At 45.9% G+C, this 19,484-nt stretch overlaps 1 protein-coding gene across 1 annotated transcript in view; it reads right to left on the bottom strand.

Annotated features, from left to right (window-relative positions):
- Positions 1–19,484, bottom strand: part of LOC146045621 (uncharacterized) — a 54,813-nt gene that overhangs the window by 18,303 nt on the left and 17,026 nt on the right. The window contains exons 2-6 of the mRNA XM_083164602.1: positions 16,161–16,496; positions 12,282–12,611; positions 9,428–9,535; positions 7,784–8,248; positions 7,018–7,377 (exon numbers count right to left, since the gene is read on the bottom strand). Of these exons, the coding sequence (XP_083020728.1) occupies positions 7,018–7,377; positions 7,784–8,248; positions 9,428–9,535; positions 12,282–12,611; positions 16,161–16,496 (1,599 nt within the window). The remainder of the gene's footprint in view (positions 1–7,017; positions 7,378–7,783; positions 8,249–9,427; positions 9,536–12,281; positions 12,612–16,160; positions 16,497–19,484) is intronic.

Here is a 19,484-nt window from a genome sequence, read left to right as displayed (position 1 = left end):
AGTCCGTAAGGATACGAGGAGGAGATATCACACAGTGCAGTCAGTACGGATAAGAGGAGATGAGATATCACACAGTGCAGTCAGTAAGGATAAGAGGAGGTGAGATATCACACAGTGCAGTCAGAAAGGATAAGAGGAGGTGAGATATCACACAGTACAGTCAGTAAGGATAAGAGAAGGTGAGATATCACACAGTACAGTCAGTAAGGATAAGAGGAGATGAGATATCACACAGTGCAGTCAGAAAGGATAAGAGGAGGTGAGATATCACACAGTACAGTCAGTAAGGATAAGAGGAGGTGAGATATCACACAGTGCAGTCAGTAAGGATAAGAGGAGGTGAGATATCACACATTACAGTCAGTAAGGATAAGAGGAGGTGAGATATCACACATTACAGTCAGTAAGGATAAGAGGAGATGAGATATCACACAGTACAGTCAGTAAGGATAAGAGGAGATGAGATATCACACATTACAGTCAGTAAGGATAAGAGGAGGTATCACACAGTACAGTCAGTAAGGATAAGAGGAGGTATCACACAGTACAGTCAGTAAGGATAAGAGGAGATGAGATATCACACAGTACAGTCAGTAAGGATAAGAGGAGATGAGATATCAAACATTACAGTCAGTAAGGATAAGAGGAGATGAGATATCACACAGTGCAGTCAGTAAGGATAAGAGGAGGTGAGATATCACACAGTACAGTCAGTAAGGATAAGAGGAGATGAGATATCACACAGTACAGTCAGTAAGGATAAGAGGAGATATCACACAGTACAGTCAGTAAGGATAAGAGGAGATGAGATATCATACAGTACAGTCAGTAAGGATAAGAGGAGGTGAGATCATCACACATTACAGTCAGTAAGGATAAGAGGAGGTGAGATATCACACATTACAGTCAGTAAGGATAAGAGGAGATGAGATATCACACAGTACAGTCAGTAAGGATAAGAGGAGATGAGATATCACACATTACAGTCAGTAAGGATAAGAGGAGGTGAGATATCACACAGTACAGTCAGTAAGGATAAGAGGAGGTATCACACAGTACAGTCAGTAAGGATAAGAGGAGATGAGATATCACACAGTACAGTCAGTAAGGATAAGAGGAGATGAGATATCAAACATTACAGTCAGTAATGATAAGAGGAGATGAGATATCACACAGTGCAGTCAGTAAGGATAAGAGGAGGTGAGATATCACACAGTACAGTCAGTAAGGATAAGAGGAGATGAGATATCACACAGTACAGTCAGTAAGGATAAGAGGAGGTGAGATATCACACAGTGCAGTCAGTAAGGATAAGAGGAGGTGAGATATCACACATTACAGTCAGTAAGGATAAGAGGAGGTGAGATATCACACATTACAGTCAGTAAGGATAAGAGGAGATGAGATATCACACAGTGCAGTCAGAAAGGATAAGAGGAGGTGAGATATCACACAGTACAGTCAGTAAGGATAAGAGGAGGTGAGATATCACACAGTGCAGTCAGTAAGGATAAGAGGAGGTGAGATATCACACATTACAGTCAGTAAGGATAAGAGGAGATGAGATATCACACGGTACATTCAGTAAGGATAAGAGGAGATGAGATATCACACAGTACAGTCAGAAAGGATAAGAGAAGGTGAGATATCACACAGTACAGTCAGTAAGGATAAGAGGAGATATCACACAGTACAGTCAGTAAGGATAAGAGGAGATAAGATATCACACAGTACAGTCAGTAAGGATAAGAGGAGATGAGATATCACACATTACAGTCCATAAGGATAGGAGGAGGTGAGATATCACACAGTACAGTCAGAAAGGATAAGAGGAGGTGAGATATCACACAGTACAGTCAGTAAGGATAAGAGGAGGTGAGATATCACACAGTGCAGTCAGTAATGATAAGAGGAGGTGAGATATCACACATTACAGTCAGTAAGGATAAGAGGAGATGAGATATCACACGGTACATTCAGTAAGGATAAGAGGAGATGAGATATCACACAGTACAGTCAGAAAGGATAAGAGAAGGTGAGATATCACACAGTACAGTCAGTAAGGATAAGAGGAGATATCACACAGTACAGTCAGTAAGGATAAGAGGAGATAAGATATCACACAGTACAGTCAGTAAGGATAAGAGGAGATGAGATATCACACATTACAGTCCATAAGGATAGGAGGAGGTAAGATATCACACAGTACAGTCAGTAAGGATAAGAGGAGATGAGATATCACACAGTACAGTCAGAAAGGATAAGAGAAGATGAGATATCACATGGTACAATCAGTAAGGATAAGACGAGATGAGATATCACACAGTACAGTCCATAAGGATAAGAGGAGGTGAGATATCACACAGTACAGTCAGTAAGGATAAGAGGAGATGAGATATCACACAGTACAGTCAGAAAAGATAAGAGAAGGTGAGATATCACACAGTACAGTCAGTAAGGATAAGAGGAGATATCACACAGTACAGTCAGTAAGGATAAGAGGAGATAAGATATCACACAGTACAGTCAGTAAGGATAAGAGGAGATGAGATATCACACAGTACAGTCCATAAGGATAGGAGGAGGAGATATCACACAGTACAGTCAGTAAGGATAAGAGGAGATGAGATATCACACAGTACAGTCAGAAAGGATAAGAGGAGGTGAGATATCACACAGTACAGTCCGTAAGGATACGAGGAGGAGATATCACACAGTACAGTCAAAAAGGATAAGATGAGATGAGATATCACACAGTGCAGTCAATAAGGATACGAGGAGGAGATATCACACAGTACAGTCAAAAAGGATAAGAGGAGATGAGATATCACACATTACAGTCAGTAAGGATAAGAGGAGGTGAGATATCACACAGTACAGTCCGTAAGGATACGAGGAGGAGATATCACACAGTGCAGTCAGTACGGATAAGAGGAGATGAGATATCACACAGTGCAGTCAGTAAGGATAAGAGGAGGTGAGATATCACACATTACAGTCAGTAAGGATAAGAGGAGATGAGATATCACACAGTACAGTCAGTAAGGATAAGAGGAGGTGAGATATCACACAGTGCAGTCAGTAAGGATAAGAGGAGGTGAGATATCACACATTACAGTGAGTAAGGATAAGAGGAGATGAGATATCACACAGTACAGTCAGTAAGGATAAGAGGAGATGAGATATCACACAGTGCAGTCAGAAAGGATAAGAGGAGGTGAGATATCACACAGTACAGTCAGTAAGGATAAGAGGAGGTGAGATATCACACAGTGCAGTCAGTAAGGATAAGAGGAGGTGAGATATCACACATTACAGTCAGTAAGGATAAGAGGAGATGAGATATCACACGGTACATTCAGTAAGGATAAGAGGAGATGAGATATCACACAGTACAGTCAGAAAGGATAAGAGAAGGTGAGATATCACACAGTACAGTCAGTAAGGATAAGAGGAGATATCACACAGTACAGTCAGTAAGGATAATAGGAGATAAGATATCACACAGTACAGTCAGTAAGGATAAGAGGAGATGAGATATCACACATTACAGTCCATAAGGATAGGAGGAGGTAAGATATCACACAGTACAGTCAGAAAGGATAAGAGGAGATGAGATATCACACAGTACAGTCCATAAGGATAAGAGGTGGTGAGATATCACACAGTACAGTCAGAAAGGATAAGAGAAGATGAGATATCACATGGTACAAAAAGTAAGGATAAGACGAGATGAGATATCACACAGTACAGTCAGTAAGGATAAGAGGAGATGAGATATCACACAGTACAGTCAGAAAGGATAAGAGAAGGTGAGATATCACACAGTACAGTCAGTAAGGATAAGAGGAGATATCACACAGTACAGTCAGTAAGGATAAGAGGAGATAAGATATCACACAGTACAGTCAGTAAGGATAAGAGGAGATGAGATATCACACAGTACAGTCCATAAGGATAGGAGGAGGAGATATCACACAGTACAGTCAGTAAGGATAAGAGGAGATGAGATATCACACAGTACAGTCAGTAAGGATAAGAGGAGATGAGATATCACACAGTGCAGTCAGAAAGGATAAGAGGAGATGAGATATCACACAGTACAGTCCATAAGGATAAGAGGTGGTGAGATATCACACAGTACAGTCAGAAAGGATAAGAGAAGATGAGATATCACATGCTACAATTAGTAAGGATAAGACGAGATGAGATATCACACAGTACAGTCCATAAGGATAAGAGGAGGTGAGATATCACACAGTACAGTCAGTAAGGATAAGAGGAGATGAGATATCACACAGTGCTGTCAGAAAGGATAAGAGGAGATGAGATATCACACAGTACAGTCAGTAAGGATAAGAGGAGGTGAGATATCACACAGTACAGTCCATAAGGATAAGAGGTGGTGAGATATCACACAGTACAGTCAGAAAGGATAAGAGAAGATGAGATATCACACAGTGCTGTCAGAAAGGATAAGAGGAGGTGAGATATCACACAGTACAGTCAGTAAGGATAAGAGGAGATGAGATATCACACAGTGCTGTCAGAAAGGATAAGAGGAGGTGAGATATCACACAGTACAGTCCGTAAGGATAAGAGGAGATGAGATATCACACAGTACAGTCAGTAAGGATAAGAGGAGGTGAGATATCACACAGTACAGTCCGTAAGGATACGAGGAGGAGATATCACACAGTACAGTCAGTAAGGATAAGAGGAGATGAGATATCACACGGTACCATCAGTAAGGATAAGAGGAGGTGATATCACACAGTACAGTCAGTAAGGATAAGAGGAGATGAGATATCACACAGTACAGTCAGAAAGGATAAGAGGAGATGAGATATCACACAGTACAGTCAGAAAGGATAAGAGGAGGTGAGATATCACACAGTACAGTCAGTAAGGATAAGAGGAGGTAAGATATCACACAGTACAGTCCGTAAGGATACGAGGAGGAGATATCACACAGTACAGTCAAAAAGGATAAGAGGAGATTAGATATCACACAGTGCAGTCAGTAAGGATAAGAGGAGATGAGATATCACACGGTACAGTCAGTAAGGATAAGAGGAGGTGAGATATCACACAGTACAGTCCGTAAGGATACGAGGAGGAGATATCACACAGTGCAGTCAGTACGGATAAGAGGAGATGAGATATCACACAGTGCAGTCAGTAAGGATAAGAGGAGGTGAGATATCACACAGTGCAGTCAGAAAGGATAAGAGGAGGTGAGATATCACACAGTACAGTCAGTAAGGATAAGAGAAGGTGAGATATCACACAGTACAGTCAGTAAGGATAAGAGGAGATGAGATATCACACAGTGCAGTCAGAAAGGATAAGAGGAGGTGAGATATCACACAGTACAGTCAGTAAGGATAAGAGGAGGTGAGATATCACACAGTGCAGTCAGTAAGGATAAGAGGAGGTGAGATATCACACATTACAGTCAGTAAGGATAAGAGGAGGTGAGATATCACACATTACAGTCAGTAAGGATAAGAGGAGATGAGATATCACACAGTACAGTCAGTAAGGATAAGAGGAGATGAGATATCACACATTACAGTCAGTAAGGATAAGAGGAGGTATCACACAGTACAGTCAGTAAGGATAAGAGGAGGTATCACACAGTACAGTCAGTAAGGATAAGAGGAGATGAGATATCACACAGTACAGTCAGTAAGGATAAGAGGAGATGAGATATCAAACATTACAGTCAGTAAGGATAAGAGGAGATGAGATATCACACAGTGCAGTCAGTAAGGATAAGAGGAGGTGAGATATCACACAGTACAGTCAGTAAGGATAAGAGGAGATGAGATATCACACAGTACAGTCAGTAAGGATAAGAGGAGATATCACACAGTACAGTCAGTAAGGATAAGAGGAGATGAGATATCATACAGTACAGTCAGTAAGGATAAGAGGAGGTGAGATCATCACACATTACAGTCAGTAAGGATAAGAGGAGGTGAGATATCACACATTACAGTCAGTAAGGATAAGAGGAGATGAGATATCACACAGTACAGTCAGTAAGGATAAGAGGAGATGAGATATCACACATTACAGTCAGTAAGGATAAGAGGAGGTGAGATATCACACAGTACAGTCAGTAAGGATAAGAGGAGGTATCACACAGTACAGTCAGTAAGGATAAGAGGAGATGAGATATCACACAGTACAGTCAGTAAGGATAAGAGGAGATGAGATATCAAACATTACAGTCAGTAATGATAAGAGGAGATGAGATATCACACAGTGCAGTCAGTAAGGATAAGAGGAGGTGAGATATCACACAGTACAGTCAGTAAGGATAAGAGGAGATGAGATATCACACAGTACAGTCAGTAAGGATAAGAGGAGATATCACACAGTAGTCAGTAAGGATAAGAGGAGATATCACACAGTACAGTCAGTAAGGATAAGAGGAGATATCACACAGTACAGTCAGTAAGGATAAGAGGAGATATCACACAGTACAGTCAGTAAGGATAAGAGGAGATATCACACAGTACAGTCAGTAAGGATAAGAGGAGATATTACACAGTACAGTCAGTAAGGATAAGAGGAGATGAGATATCACACAGTACAGTCAGTAAGGATAAGAGGAGATGAGATATCACACAGTACAGTCAGTAAGGATAAGAGGAGATGAGATATCACACAGTACAGTCAGTAAGGATAAGAGGAGATGAGATATCACACAGTACAGTCAGTAAGGATAAGAGGAGATATCACACAGTACAGTCAGTAAGGGTAAGAGGAGGTGAGATATATTAACGACATACGATTTTACATTTTTCACCTGATTTTTCACACCATTCCAACCCGGAGAACCCATGATTGGTGATAATCTCCATCATGGAGGTGTGACATGCCCACTTGGCACCGCCCAGAAAGACGAGTGCCACTTCACCTCTCTAGCTTCTCCCAGATAGGTATTTTAAAAGGTGGCCAAGTATTATAATGTGCATGGTACATATTCAGTAGGATAGCACTCACCGGTAACCACCTTGTCCAGTACTTGCTCTGCGGTCTGCCCTGTGGCCGGGTGATGGGTCCTACAAATGTATGTCACTCCTTGATCTTCAGTCACATTTGGTTTTATCCGCAAAGAACTGATACAGGTGTAAGATTTATCATCGTGTTCGATCTCCTTCACATCGTGTAAGTAACGGTCATCCAGGATCCTGATCGGGGAACCTTCCCACATTAAAAGTTCTGTTTCCCGGTGCTGATCCTTCCTCAGCCAGGAGATAGACAAAGCTCTGGGTTTATATCCATTAATGGGACAGGTCATCGTCACCGGCTCATTGTGTATGAAGCGCTCAGGAGCCATTATTGTTATCAGTCTAGGCGGAACTAGGAGACAATGAAACAATGAATTATTGCCAAAGTATAGTTACAGATGGCGAGCCTTTAATCTTTGCAGGGGCTGGCGGTCTAATCGCAGCCCCCGCCAGCCACCGGTCCCCTTCAACCACCTCGCCCCCGGTTCCCAACGTTGTCCCCCACCTCCTCACTCCCCCCTCGCCCCACCTCCTAGTTTTTCACTTATCGTGGACTCTCACAGCCCCAAACCCTACTTTTTGTCTGCCGTCCTAACCATTTAGAGCAGACTGCAGTCCTCTCAGCTGTTGTGAAACTACACACCCCATACAGTTACCCGCATCTCTGTATAAGTGCTGTATGTTATAGATCCGCACACAAGTGACAATATAATAGCACGTCACTCCACTAAATGAGATCTATCAGAGAAGAACCTTACCACCAATGACGCTCAGTGTCCTCTGTTTAGGGATCGGTGACGTCAGAGCCGGGTGCTTTACATGTACAGACAGTACTGCTCCGTTATCTTCAGCAATGCTGGGAGTTATATGGAGAGAACACTGACAGCTGGAAGTACCGAGTCTGCTGGTCTTTATAACAGGAACCAATACCAGCTGTAGGGGTCTCTCCTCGTGATTTGCGGCCCCATTAATCAGCACCTGGGATTCCTCTAACGGTATAACCACCTGGTCGCCCTCAGTGCCGTCATCTCCCGTCATGTGGGCTGGGGGAGTGGGGTCTCGGGAACTCCAGGTGTGGAGATCAATCGTCTTCTCTCCTCGACACAGACGTACAATGATGTCAATGTCATTGGGCCTGAAGCCCGTGATCTGACAGGTGAGGGTCGTCCTGGTCATGTCAGTCATCTCCTCATTGCCCGAAATCTGAGAAACACTGGGAGGGACTGCGGGAAATAAATATATATACTGTATAATGCAAATAATAAATGATGAGCATTTAGAAAGTACAAAAATACAGTAGTACCATTTGCAGTTCTGTATAACAGGGGAGAAACTGTATAATGGCCCTTATTCTGGTTGAGTCGGACAGCTCCGTGTGCGGTCGGACAGCCGATGTTTGGTATCTGCGCATGTGCGAACGCCTCGCACGTCCGAACACGGAGTGAGGTCCGTGCAGAAAACAATCACACAGGAGGTGGAGAGGGGCGTGAAGGGCTGTTTGGGCTCATTACCATAAGCGTACGCCCCGCGTTTCATGGGCGTTCCCATGAAACCACTGGGCGTACGTATGGTAATGCAGCCGTGACGCATGTGTGGGGGGCGGACATATGACATAGCCGGATGCCAGCTGCCCGCCCATATCCCTGCTTTCATACGGAAAAATGTCTGAGTGGTCTGGAGCACTCGGAGCTGTCTGACCGCTCGGTCTAGCATTCGATGGTCGGTGACCATCGGAGGTTGGGGGAGGTTCCCACAGATGGAGGAGTTGTTCACAGGTCCGTACGCTCGGCATCTTACCGCCTTTGGACGGTGTGAGTGATCCGTACAGTAGGCGGGGCTAAGAACACTCGGTTCCTGTCGCATCCGTCCGAATCAACTAGAATAAGGGCCAATGTACGGTCTTCCCAAACACTAGCTGCCCCCTATTACGCATTAGTAACGGGCCACCGGGACTATGTAAAAACCGGACCCAGACAAGACCACAGACCACCGGACTGGACATCAAAATCTGCAGCCCGGAGCTTGTAGTGTCCGGGGGGGGGGGTCCCGTCCTGGGGGTGTCTTGTCCGGGGGGATGCCTGTGATAGATGTCACCAGGGACATAGGGAAGGGGAGATTACAGCCTCTCCATGTGGTCCAGACCGTTCCGGTTTTTGCTACATGCCCGGACCATACAGGGCGGCTTTATTCTCCCCCTCCTCCTCTCCCTGGTTACAGGTGTCACATCAAGCCCCCCGGACAGGACACCCCCAGGAAGGGACACCCTCCAGACCGGATACTACAAGCTCCGGACTGCAGATTTTGATGTCCGGTGGTCCGGGGGCTTGTCTGGGTCCGTTTTTTACCCATACCCTGAAACGTACAATGTAGACAGTGTATAATATTCATGACAGTGTTCTTACCTTTCTTAAACCGTTTATAGTAAAGAAGAATGGCTGAAACCACAAGTAATGTAGAGATAAGTGTTCCAGCCATAGCTCCAACAATTGCGCCAGTGCTATCTTCTCGCTCTGTAAGTACAAAGAACACAATAATCACCTGAAAATTAATGAATGTTACAAACATTAAATTTGCTGTTACAAATGCCTAGAGTTTCTAGGCATGAAATGGTCCAAGGAAACGCTGAAGAACTTCAAACACTATTAACAATGAGAAGTTCGATAAAGCTTGTGACTGGTGGGTCTACTCCACTACCCAGTACAGGGTCATCTAGGAGGATGCAGACACCAAAATTCTGACTGAGAGTATCCTGATCGAAAGTATGCAAGAGGGTATGTGTTAGGCTGGGGAAGGGAGGCGGTGTTAGGTTTGGCCACTAGCAGGGGGACTTAGGAAAAAGTTGCAGAGTAGGGATGGCCATCGACCATCGATGATCCAAAATCATCGATGGTTTATGGCTGATGTTGAATACTTTTGCCATCGATGGGGGGAGAACCAGTGCCACTTATGAAAGCTGAGGCGCAGGGCAGTTTCAAAGAGTGAATTCAATTTGTAAATGATTCCAGGTGGTGTCATGACCGCTAAAGTCCCCCGCCAGGGCCTCTCGTCATGACCCCATGTATGTGGTAATTGCTGTACAGGGGAAGGTTGCCTGGTGTTCATAAAGGATATAGGCCCTTATTCAGATCTGATCTCAGTACAAATTTGTTCTCAAAATGAGCAAAACCATGTGCACTGCAGGGGGGCAGATGTAACATGTGCAGAGAGAGTTCGATTTGTGTGAGTTATTTTGTTTCTGTGCAGGGTAAATACTGGCTGCATTATTTTTACACTGCAATTGAGATTTCAGTTTCAACACACCCTACCCAAATTTAACTCCCACCTGCAGGGCACATTGTTTTGCCCATTTTGAGAACAAATTTGTACTGCGATCAGATCCGAATAAGGGCCATAATGTATTCCAGCTGATTTAATCTCAGGTATTTTGGGATTTTGCTGAGGAACGCTGTTGAAGTAGGGGGCTACAATGCTGTAATGAATGATTCTTGGTCAGACAGTGAGGACGACACTTAGATGACCTGTATATAATGATTTTTGGGGTGTAGAGGAAGAGTTGGATACTTCTAGAGCCCACTCACAATCCCTGCAGTTCTGTTACCTCAGAGGCTGTGACCTTTTAATGGAAAATCTGGGTAGTGATCGTTCCACTAATGCACCCCTCACCCAGAAAGTTTGGCTTACTCCAGTGGCGCACTCAGGGGGGGGGGTTTCTGAGTAACCAGAAACCCCCCCAGGAGTTTAAGGGCCCTAGGCTGAATGCTGAGTGTCCCCTCTTTCCATGGGTACAAGAATTTTAAAAATCGGCCCCTGCAAACCGGAGATATCTGACTTCAAAGCAGTGGTCCTCATCCAAGCCTGTTAATTGTCCTTCCCAGTCATATATTTCAGGTTCTGTCTGACTTAGAGTTTTTCTGAGGGTATATTCCAAAAGCTGGGACTCTCCCCCATTGACACTAGTAGCTTGTCTCTACTGTTCCCAGAACCAGAGATATCAGCCTTCCAGCAGCTGGTTACTGCTCCAGCTCCACACACCTGGTAAGTAGTTTTATGTACTCGTTGGCAGATTGCTCTGCCCCCTGAACTCTAATCCCCTAGTCCCCAATACCATTTGGTAGGTGGGATTCTCTAGTTTTTAATTCCATAAAATCTAAGAAATCTATTTCTGGGAACTGGAGATATCTGCAGTCAAGCAAGCTGTCTTCCCACCACAAAATTATGGATAAGCCCACTCCACTATACACCCCTCCTCTGCATATTAAACATCTTCTACCACCCTGGAAGTTATGTTTTAGGGCAACTTCATTCAGACCAATGCCCTCTTCTCCCACCCTATCTCCCACCATCTGTGCAGTAAAGGGGTAATTAGTGGAAATTACTGATCCAGGCCCTACATGCTGAGCGGTTGATATAATACCCCCTACCACCCGTGGGACATCAAAGCTTCCCCCACCTCTACCGCTGGAGGATCGGTAGGGGCCCCAATACATTGCTATGCCCAAGGGTCTACACTGCTGTTGACGCCCCTGTATGTATATATATGTATGTATATGTATGTATATATGTGTGTGTGTGTATATATATATATATATATATATATATTATTTTTTTTATTATTATTATTTATATACATTTGGTCTATCTATAATACTTTAACTGACCCGGCATATACTGGGTCACCTAAGTGCCCATCTCCGTGCTTTGCTCCGCCCCTCTGGAAACCCCCTTCTGAAAATCCTGCGTTTGCCCCTGTACTCGATGGCATATCCGGCCTACTAATGATGTCACACACCCTCCCCTAAAACGTTTGGGCACGCCTGCATTTTCCCTGACACTCCCAGCATTTTTGACTTGCACGCCTAGCATTTTTCTTGGCATCCATGAAACGGCCAGAGACCACCCCCAAATGCCTACTTTCTGTCAGTCACCTTGCGTAGTTCAATAATCGTCCACCGTGCGAATTAATGGACTTGCGATCAGGCCTGTATTACCCCCATGGTTTCATTTTATGTAACTATTTTATAGACAAAAATAAGCAGAAAGTGAGAGTTGAATTGCATCAATTTATGAACCAGATGTTACCTTATTTCCTTGAGACTACGCAGAAATGTATAAAACCTTCTAATGGGTGGAGAAGTTGCTTGCCGCTACAATTTTCCAAGTACAGCCAATAAAATGATAGCTGGAAGCTTATAGGCTGCAATAGGCCACACCTCCACCATCCCACTACTCATCCCCAATGTGAGTATTGCAGATTACCTGTTACTGTCAGGGTAAAATTAATCCTGAGCTCAGTTTCTAGAGACCGATGTGCCACAATACATGAATACGTATCTCCATCAACGTCCACAGTTGTAGGATGTAACGTCAGGTGGCTGGTAACATTAAACGTGTCATCACCATTAGTAACCATGGCTGTGGTGCAGATTCCTCCTTCTAAGGCCACGCAATCAGGAGTGAATTTTTTGTATCTGACCCAGCGTATTGTCGCTGGCTCGGGGTAGAAATTGGCGGCCTCACACGTCACTGATCTCTCTGTTCCCAGCAGAACGCTGATATCTCCTGGGGTCAGCTTGGCAGAGGGACAAGCTGCAAAACAAGATTCCATTATTATTCATTAATTGCAGCTCAGCCAAATATGAACCTCTATATATATATATGTTTTTTGTACATGTGCCCTGTGTGATAACTGTACTGTCTTTGCTTACTGTTACCTACCTGGCTGCTGCACTCACCAGTGGTGCCGCTGATGGCTGCCTAGGCGCTGTGCAACTTGGATGTGGTATAACACCCAAACAATCGGGATTCCAACAGTCATTAGTCCGACGTCGGAATCCTGACTACGGGGACTCAAACAGTGCGGGGGAGGGGGAGGTAGCGCAACGAAGCCCCTTGCAGGCACATTGGCTCGCTACGCTCACCACCTTTTTTATTCTCCCTCTATGGTGGTTGTGGACCCCCACGAGGGAGAATAGCAGCGGTCCGTGTGTCCGGCTTTTAGCAGTTGGGATTCCGACATCGGGGTAATGTCTGTTGGAATCCCGACTGCCGGTGAGTCCTCCGGCACCCGTGCAGCTTGAATGTGTTCCCTGTGTGATAACTGTACTGTCTCTGCTTGTACTGTTACCTGCCTGGCTGCTGCAATGACCAGTGGCGCCCCTGATGGCTGCCTAGGCGCTGTGCAGCTCAGTGAATATAACACTAGTTTATTGGCCCCGGGGTAACCTCAGTCTCCAGCCCTGTGCCCTCTCTTCTGTGCTAGCTAATTATCAGTTGTCAATTGAATGTATCTTATTGATAATGAGATTTTGGCGCCAATTTTATGGCCGCAAGTCGAGATGCTGATGTCAATATACTGACTACCCATTAACCCATTAACCGCATCCTTCGCACAGAAATGGTGGTTGCGTCAATGTACAGTATATAACAGGGTATTTCACATACAGCAATCAGCAATCCTGCTGCTGTGGGTATAAATGCTAAAACTGCTGCAGGGCATGCTGGGATGTGTAGTTCCCCAGCAGCTGGAGGGCCGTATGTTGAATATCCCTGGCTTATAATACATTTTTCTCTTTGTTCCAGAAACTATGTTGGTGTAAATGGCTGGATGGGTGAGTGCGCATATTCATATTCCTGGATTATGCCCAACAGGAAAATTCATCTGAATTGCTTTGGTGGGCAATAAAAACATCACGGCACCTGCTCCTTTCTGAACGTCTAATATGTGTTATTCATCATGCAGAGAAGCAGTGATTCTAAGGGGGGTTGTTCTAACATCCGCACCCCAGCTCCGCCCCCCTTCACCGCCCATCGCATACATAATTATCGCATATGCACTAAAATATGCGATAATTATGGCAAAGGACAGCTCTTGCGTTAAGAGCTGTCCTTTGTGGTGAGAGTCGCCGGGTCCCATCGGGTCCCAGCTGCTCCCCCCTCCCTCCCACACCCGGCGCTGCTTCTGCTGCTGCGCCGGGCTCTCCTCCTCCCTGCTCCCGGAACAGGAACATAGTGCAGGGAGGAGGTCACAGGTCTGGGCAGCACAGCTCTGTTCACAGGCGAGGGGGGGTCGGTGCAGGGCGGCAGGGGTCGGTGCGGTAGAAGCCCATAGGGTTCTATAAGGCATCACCAGATTTTTCTGGCGATGCCTTCGCTGCGATAACTCGGCGGGGGATGCTTAGAGCATCCCAAAATGCGTTAAAAACCCCAATAAATAATCTCCCCCTGAGTCAGCATCAGACAAACGGGATACGGACACTGGGTCACCAGCATGATAGTCGACAAGCATTAGGTCGACACTATTAGGTCGACATGCATTTTGGTCGACATGACTTAAGGTCGACATGCAGGAAGCTCAACATGGGTTAGGTTGACAGCATCTTTCGGTCGACATGGTTTTTTTTACAGTTCTTTTGAGCCGACATGTGCCGACAGGCAGTATTTCATGCCCTACCATCCACTAGGGCGTGGTGGGAGAATAAAATAGTGTGCCCGAAGCATGGCGAGCCACCGTGCCTGAAGCATTTTATTTATAAAATTAATCAATTGATTATGCTAATGAGCAAACAGGAAGTCTGGGTATAAATACCTACACTGGCACAACATTGAGACACCTTGATAAAGCTGACAGTGCAATCCTTGAGGCTGTCTGGACTTGGTCATCAATTGTTTATAACCACCAGGATAACACCTCCAGCGGCACCCAGGATCTATAAATTGCCCCAAGGACTTTCTCACAAGGGACACCTGGTTCAGTGCAGGTTACAATATTCATGCTAGTGGCTTATCAAAATGTGGTTTTAACCATTTTTAACATTATCTCATTTTTTTATTAAAATTGTTATACTATTGATTTATTTGCTATAATAATTTTTATTTAGCGCTGCTTACCACCCTTTTTCTAGTATTTCATGCCCTATCCACTAGGGCAGGGATGGGGAACCTTAGGCCCTCCAGCTGTTGTTGAACCACACATCCCAGCATGCCCTGGTACAGTTTTGCTATTTGGCCATGCTAAATCTGTTGCAAGGCATTCTGGGATGTGTAGTTTAACAACATCTGGAGGGCCAAAGGTTCCCCACCCCTGCACTAGGGCATGGTAGAAGAATAAAATAGTGTGCCGAGCGTAGCAAGGCACCGCGTCCAAAGCATGGCGAGCGCAGCGAGGGGACGTGGTGCTACGTTTTAGTGTTTATGTTGACTGTGTTGACATTCCAGTAAAAAAAACAACATGTTGACTTTTTCAATGTTGACCTTACCCATGTCGACCTAATGACCCTGTCGACCTAAAGTCATGACGACCTTCCTGCATGTTGACCTTAACTCATGTCAACCTAAATGCATGTCGACCTAATGGTGTCAACCTAATGCTTGTGGACCATAATGCTGGGGACCTAATGATCCATACCCAGACCCACTATCTTCTATATATATATATATATATATATATATATATATATATATATATATATATATATATATATATATATATATCGATACAGCTGGAGATGCGCTAGTTTTTTTTAGCTTGGAAATGTTTTTTCTTAGACCACTACACCTGAGTGTTAGGGTGATGATACAGTCACAGTCCTTTTTCAGGTTTCTGCTTCGTGGGACACACTAGATCCTTAAAACTTTAGGACCGCAGCTTTCCAACTAGTGGGGGAATCCCTGGATCCGTAGGGATTAAAACAATCTGCAGAAAAATGTAGAAGGAAGCGCTTCTTAGTGTATTAACGTTTTATTAAAAGGCAATCTGCCACTTTGTAAAAAGGTAAAAGAATTACAAATGCTCGTACCACACAGTACATCAGTGTGGGCTAAAATACCACATGATATAAATGATTTCCATACGACACAAGTCACCGTCATGAAGTGGAGCTGGGGAACTTCAGCTGGTCTCAACACGCTGGATCTGTAGCTGGCTGCCACGATTTCTTCCAGTTCACAGCAGCTCTCCCTCTCCTGTACAGTGACCGGTGTGCAAGTAAGCGTCTGGTGAGGCACGCCCAAACTAGTTTCGTCATGGACTTCGTCAGGCAGATTGCCTTTTAATAAAACGTTAATACACTAAGAAGCGCTTCCTTCTACATTTTTCTGCAGATATATATATATATATATATATATATCAGCACTCACCTGACACCTGCAGAGTAGACATCCCAGTGGCTTTAACAGGAGTGACGAATACAGAGCAGGTATATTCTCCGTCATCAGAGAACTGGACACTCGGGATGTGCAGCGCGGCGTTTCCTCTGTATATTTCACTCTCCACCACGTAAGATCCCGGCCTATAGGAGCGCTCGCCTCCAGGTGTGTTCGGATACACTGTATTTGTAGTCCTATTCGATGTCCGGGTCCATTGCACTGCGATAATTCCACCTGCTCCGACATCAGAGATATCACAGGGGATAGTGACATTCTCCCCCCGCAGTGTTTTGAGAAGGGGCGTACTCATAGTGACCCTCAGCGCATCTATGAATAAAATATTAAAGGTTAACTATGTCCCAAAATTCTATGAGTTACAATTATTAACGATCTTTTATTTATAAGGTGCGAGGGACACAGGCATTGGGTTGGGATCATTGGGTCTACAGCAAGTTGGTCGACAATTGTTAGGTCGACATCATTAGGTCGACATGGGGAAAGGTCAACATGGTTCTAGGTCGACAGGTCAATAGGTCGGCACAAACATTAGGTCGACAGTGTCTAGGTTGACAGTCAAAAGGTCGACATGGGGTTTTTCACAGTTTTTTTTACCCAAATGTCGACACAGTTTCCAGTGCACCGCATCCCGCACGGTGCCTTGCTACTCTCGGCACACTATTTTATTCTCCCACCACGAACTAGTGGATGGTAGGGCATGAAATACCACCTGTCGGCACATATCAGCTCAAAAAACAGTGAAAAACCCCATGTCGACCTTTTGACTGTTGACCTAGACATTGTCGACCTAATGCTTGTGTCGGACAAATGCTTGTGTCGACCTAATGACCTGTCGACCTAGACCCATGTCGACCTTGATACATGGCGACCTAGAACCATGTCGACCTAGAAACATGTCGACCTAATGATTGTCGACCAACTTGCTGTAGACCCAATGACCGTATCCCTGGTCATTAGGTTGACACAATTAAAGTTGACATACATTGGGTCGACCACTGAAGGTCGACAGGCCTTATGTCGACACAGACAAAAGGTCAACATAACTAAGGTTGACAGGGACTAAAGATCGACACATGCAGTAGGTCGACATTTGGAAGGTCCAGAATCAAAAGGTCGACATGGGTTTTTCACTTCTTTTTTTTTTTTACGAAATTTGACAACAATCAGTATTTCATGCCCCACCATCCACTAGGGTGTGGCGGGAGAATAGTATAGTGCGCCGGAAGCATGGCGAGCGGACGCGGTGCACTGAGTCCATGTCGACTATGTCAACATTCGGGACAAAATTTTTTGAAAAACCCCATGTCTATTTTTGACTGTCGACCTAAGGCATGTGTTGACCCTGTCAACTGTAGGCGTGTCAACCTTTTGTCTGTCGACCTAAGGCCTATTGACCTTCAGTGGTCGACCCGATGTATGTCAACCTTAATTTGGTGGACCCAATGACCCATACCCAGGTGCGAGAAGGGGTTTGCAGTATACTGCACACTGGGAATAATTCTGGAGATGTACAGACCACGTGCTCAGGTGCTAAAGCTAAAAACCAAAAACGTGAAAAACTCATGTCGGCCCTTTCATATTGACCTTTTCTATCTCGACCTTTTGCTAATGTTGACTTTTTACTGTTGGCCTAATGACTGTTGACCTAGAATTTGGGCGGGAATCAGGCCCGACTGCACGGCTGTGAATCAGGCATCCTGCAATAAATTCCTGCTACTTTTTTATAGCTGGTCATGAGCAGGGTGATTGACAGGAAGCCGGCGTTAGGGGGTGGTAACCAGCCGTTTTGTGGGAGTGTCAGGGAAGTCATGTGACGTCAGCTCCGCCCCCAATCAGCCTGATTCTATCACAGTCGCTGAGTAAAGGCCCCCATACATTAGGCCGACTTGTCCTTAGGACAAGTCGGACCCAATACTCCTGTGAGCCGCCCGGCAGCTCCCCGGGAGGCTCACATACAATTTGGCACTTGATGAGCCAAATTTTACATGTGATAAATCGCTTGCTATTTATCACATGTACGGGGAGCTGCAGCGGGCGGTGAGGAGCAGGGGGCGGGCGGTAAGGGGCATGGGGGCCGGTGGTGATCAGGGGCAGCAGTGGGGCGGGCAGCGGGGGTACTGAGTGCTGACCTGGGGGCGGTGTGGTCAGCAGCAGGGCTCATCAGGGGGACGCCGGAGCGGGCAGCGGGTCCTGACGCTGTAACTAGCCGGCGGCGCCTGTGTGTGATGATCTGGCCGGGCGCTGTGATCATTCACATATATCATTCATTCAGCAGCGCTGCGGGACGGACGGGGCCGGGCACTGGGCAGTGGCGGGTATTATATTTTTAAAACACCTGTCAAATGACTAGCCGTTCTCTAATTGGCTGAGAGCTCTCAGCCAATGACTGACCGTTGGCTGAGAGCTCTCAGCCAATCAGAGAACGGCTAGTCATTTGACAGGTGTTTTAAAAATATAATACCCGCCACTGCCCGGCCCCGTCCGTCCCGCAGCGCTGCTGAATGATATATGTGAATGATCACAGCGCCCGGCCAGATCATCACACACAGGCGCCGCCGGCTAGTTACAGCGTCAGGACACGCTCCCCGCTCCGGCGTCCCCCTGATGAGCCCTGCTGCTGACCACACCGCCCCCAGGTCAGCACTCACCGGCGCCGCCAGCTAACAGGGAGGTCGGACGTGATCGTATGTACTGACCGTCCGACCTCCCTGATCCGATCCGATGCGCACGGGACCACGTCACAGTCCTGCGATTTTGGGCCGATTTCACCCGGTTATCGGCACAAAGTGCCGAAATCGGATGAAATCGGCCCAAAATCGCATAGTGTATGGGGGCCTTAAGTCCTGGGCTACGCACACACTGCACACACTGGGGAATCATTACATGGTGAGCGGCTGTTATCTGCGAGTGTCAGGTAATACCAGTGGCGTAACTCCCGGAGGCAATGGAGCCTATTGCCGCCGGGCGTTAGCCATCAGGGGGGGCACACAGAGCAGGCATTAGCAAGAAACTCTGCCCTGCCCCTCCTCTCCCCGCTCTGAAAGGGGCTCCGATACACGCGCCGCTGCCCCCCTCCTACTGCAGAGCACTATGACAGCAGTCGGCGTCCCATCAGGTAGCGGTGCCGCTGCTGCAGAACCAGTAGTCTATACCGCCTCCGGGCACCTCATCTGAACTTACGCCTCTGGGTAATACGCAGGCGTGGCTAGGTGTATGAGGGGAAGTCATGTGACATCAGCTCCGCCCCTGATCCGCCTGATTCTATCGCTGCAGCTGAGTAAGTCCTGGGCTACGCAC

Source organism: Crinia signifera, chromosome 11, assembly GCF_055691185.1.
Source record: "Crinia signifera chromosome 11, ASM5569118v1, whole genome shotgun sequence".
In the NCBI taxonomy this organism is placed as follows: Eukaryota; Metazoa; Chordata; class Amphibia; order Anura; family Myobatrachidae; genus Crinia; species Crinia signifera.
This window is presented reverse-complemented; position numbering and strand designations above follow the sequence as displayed.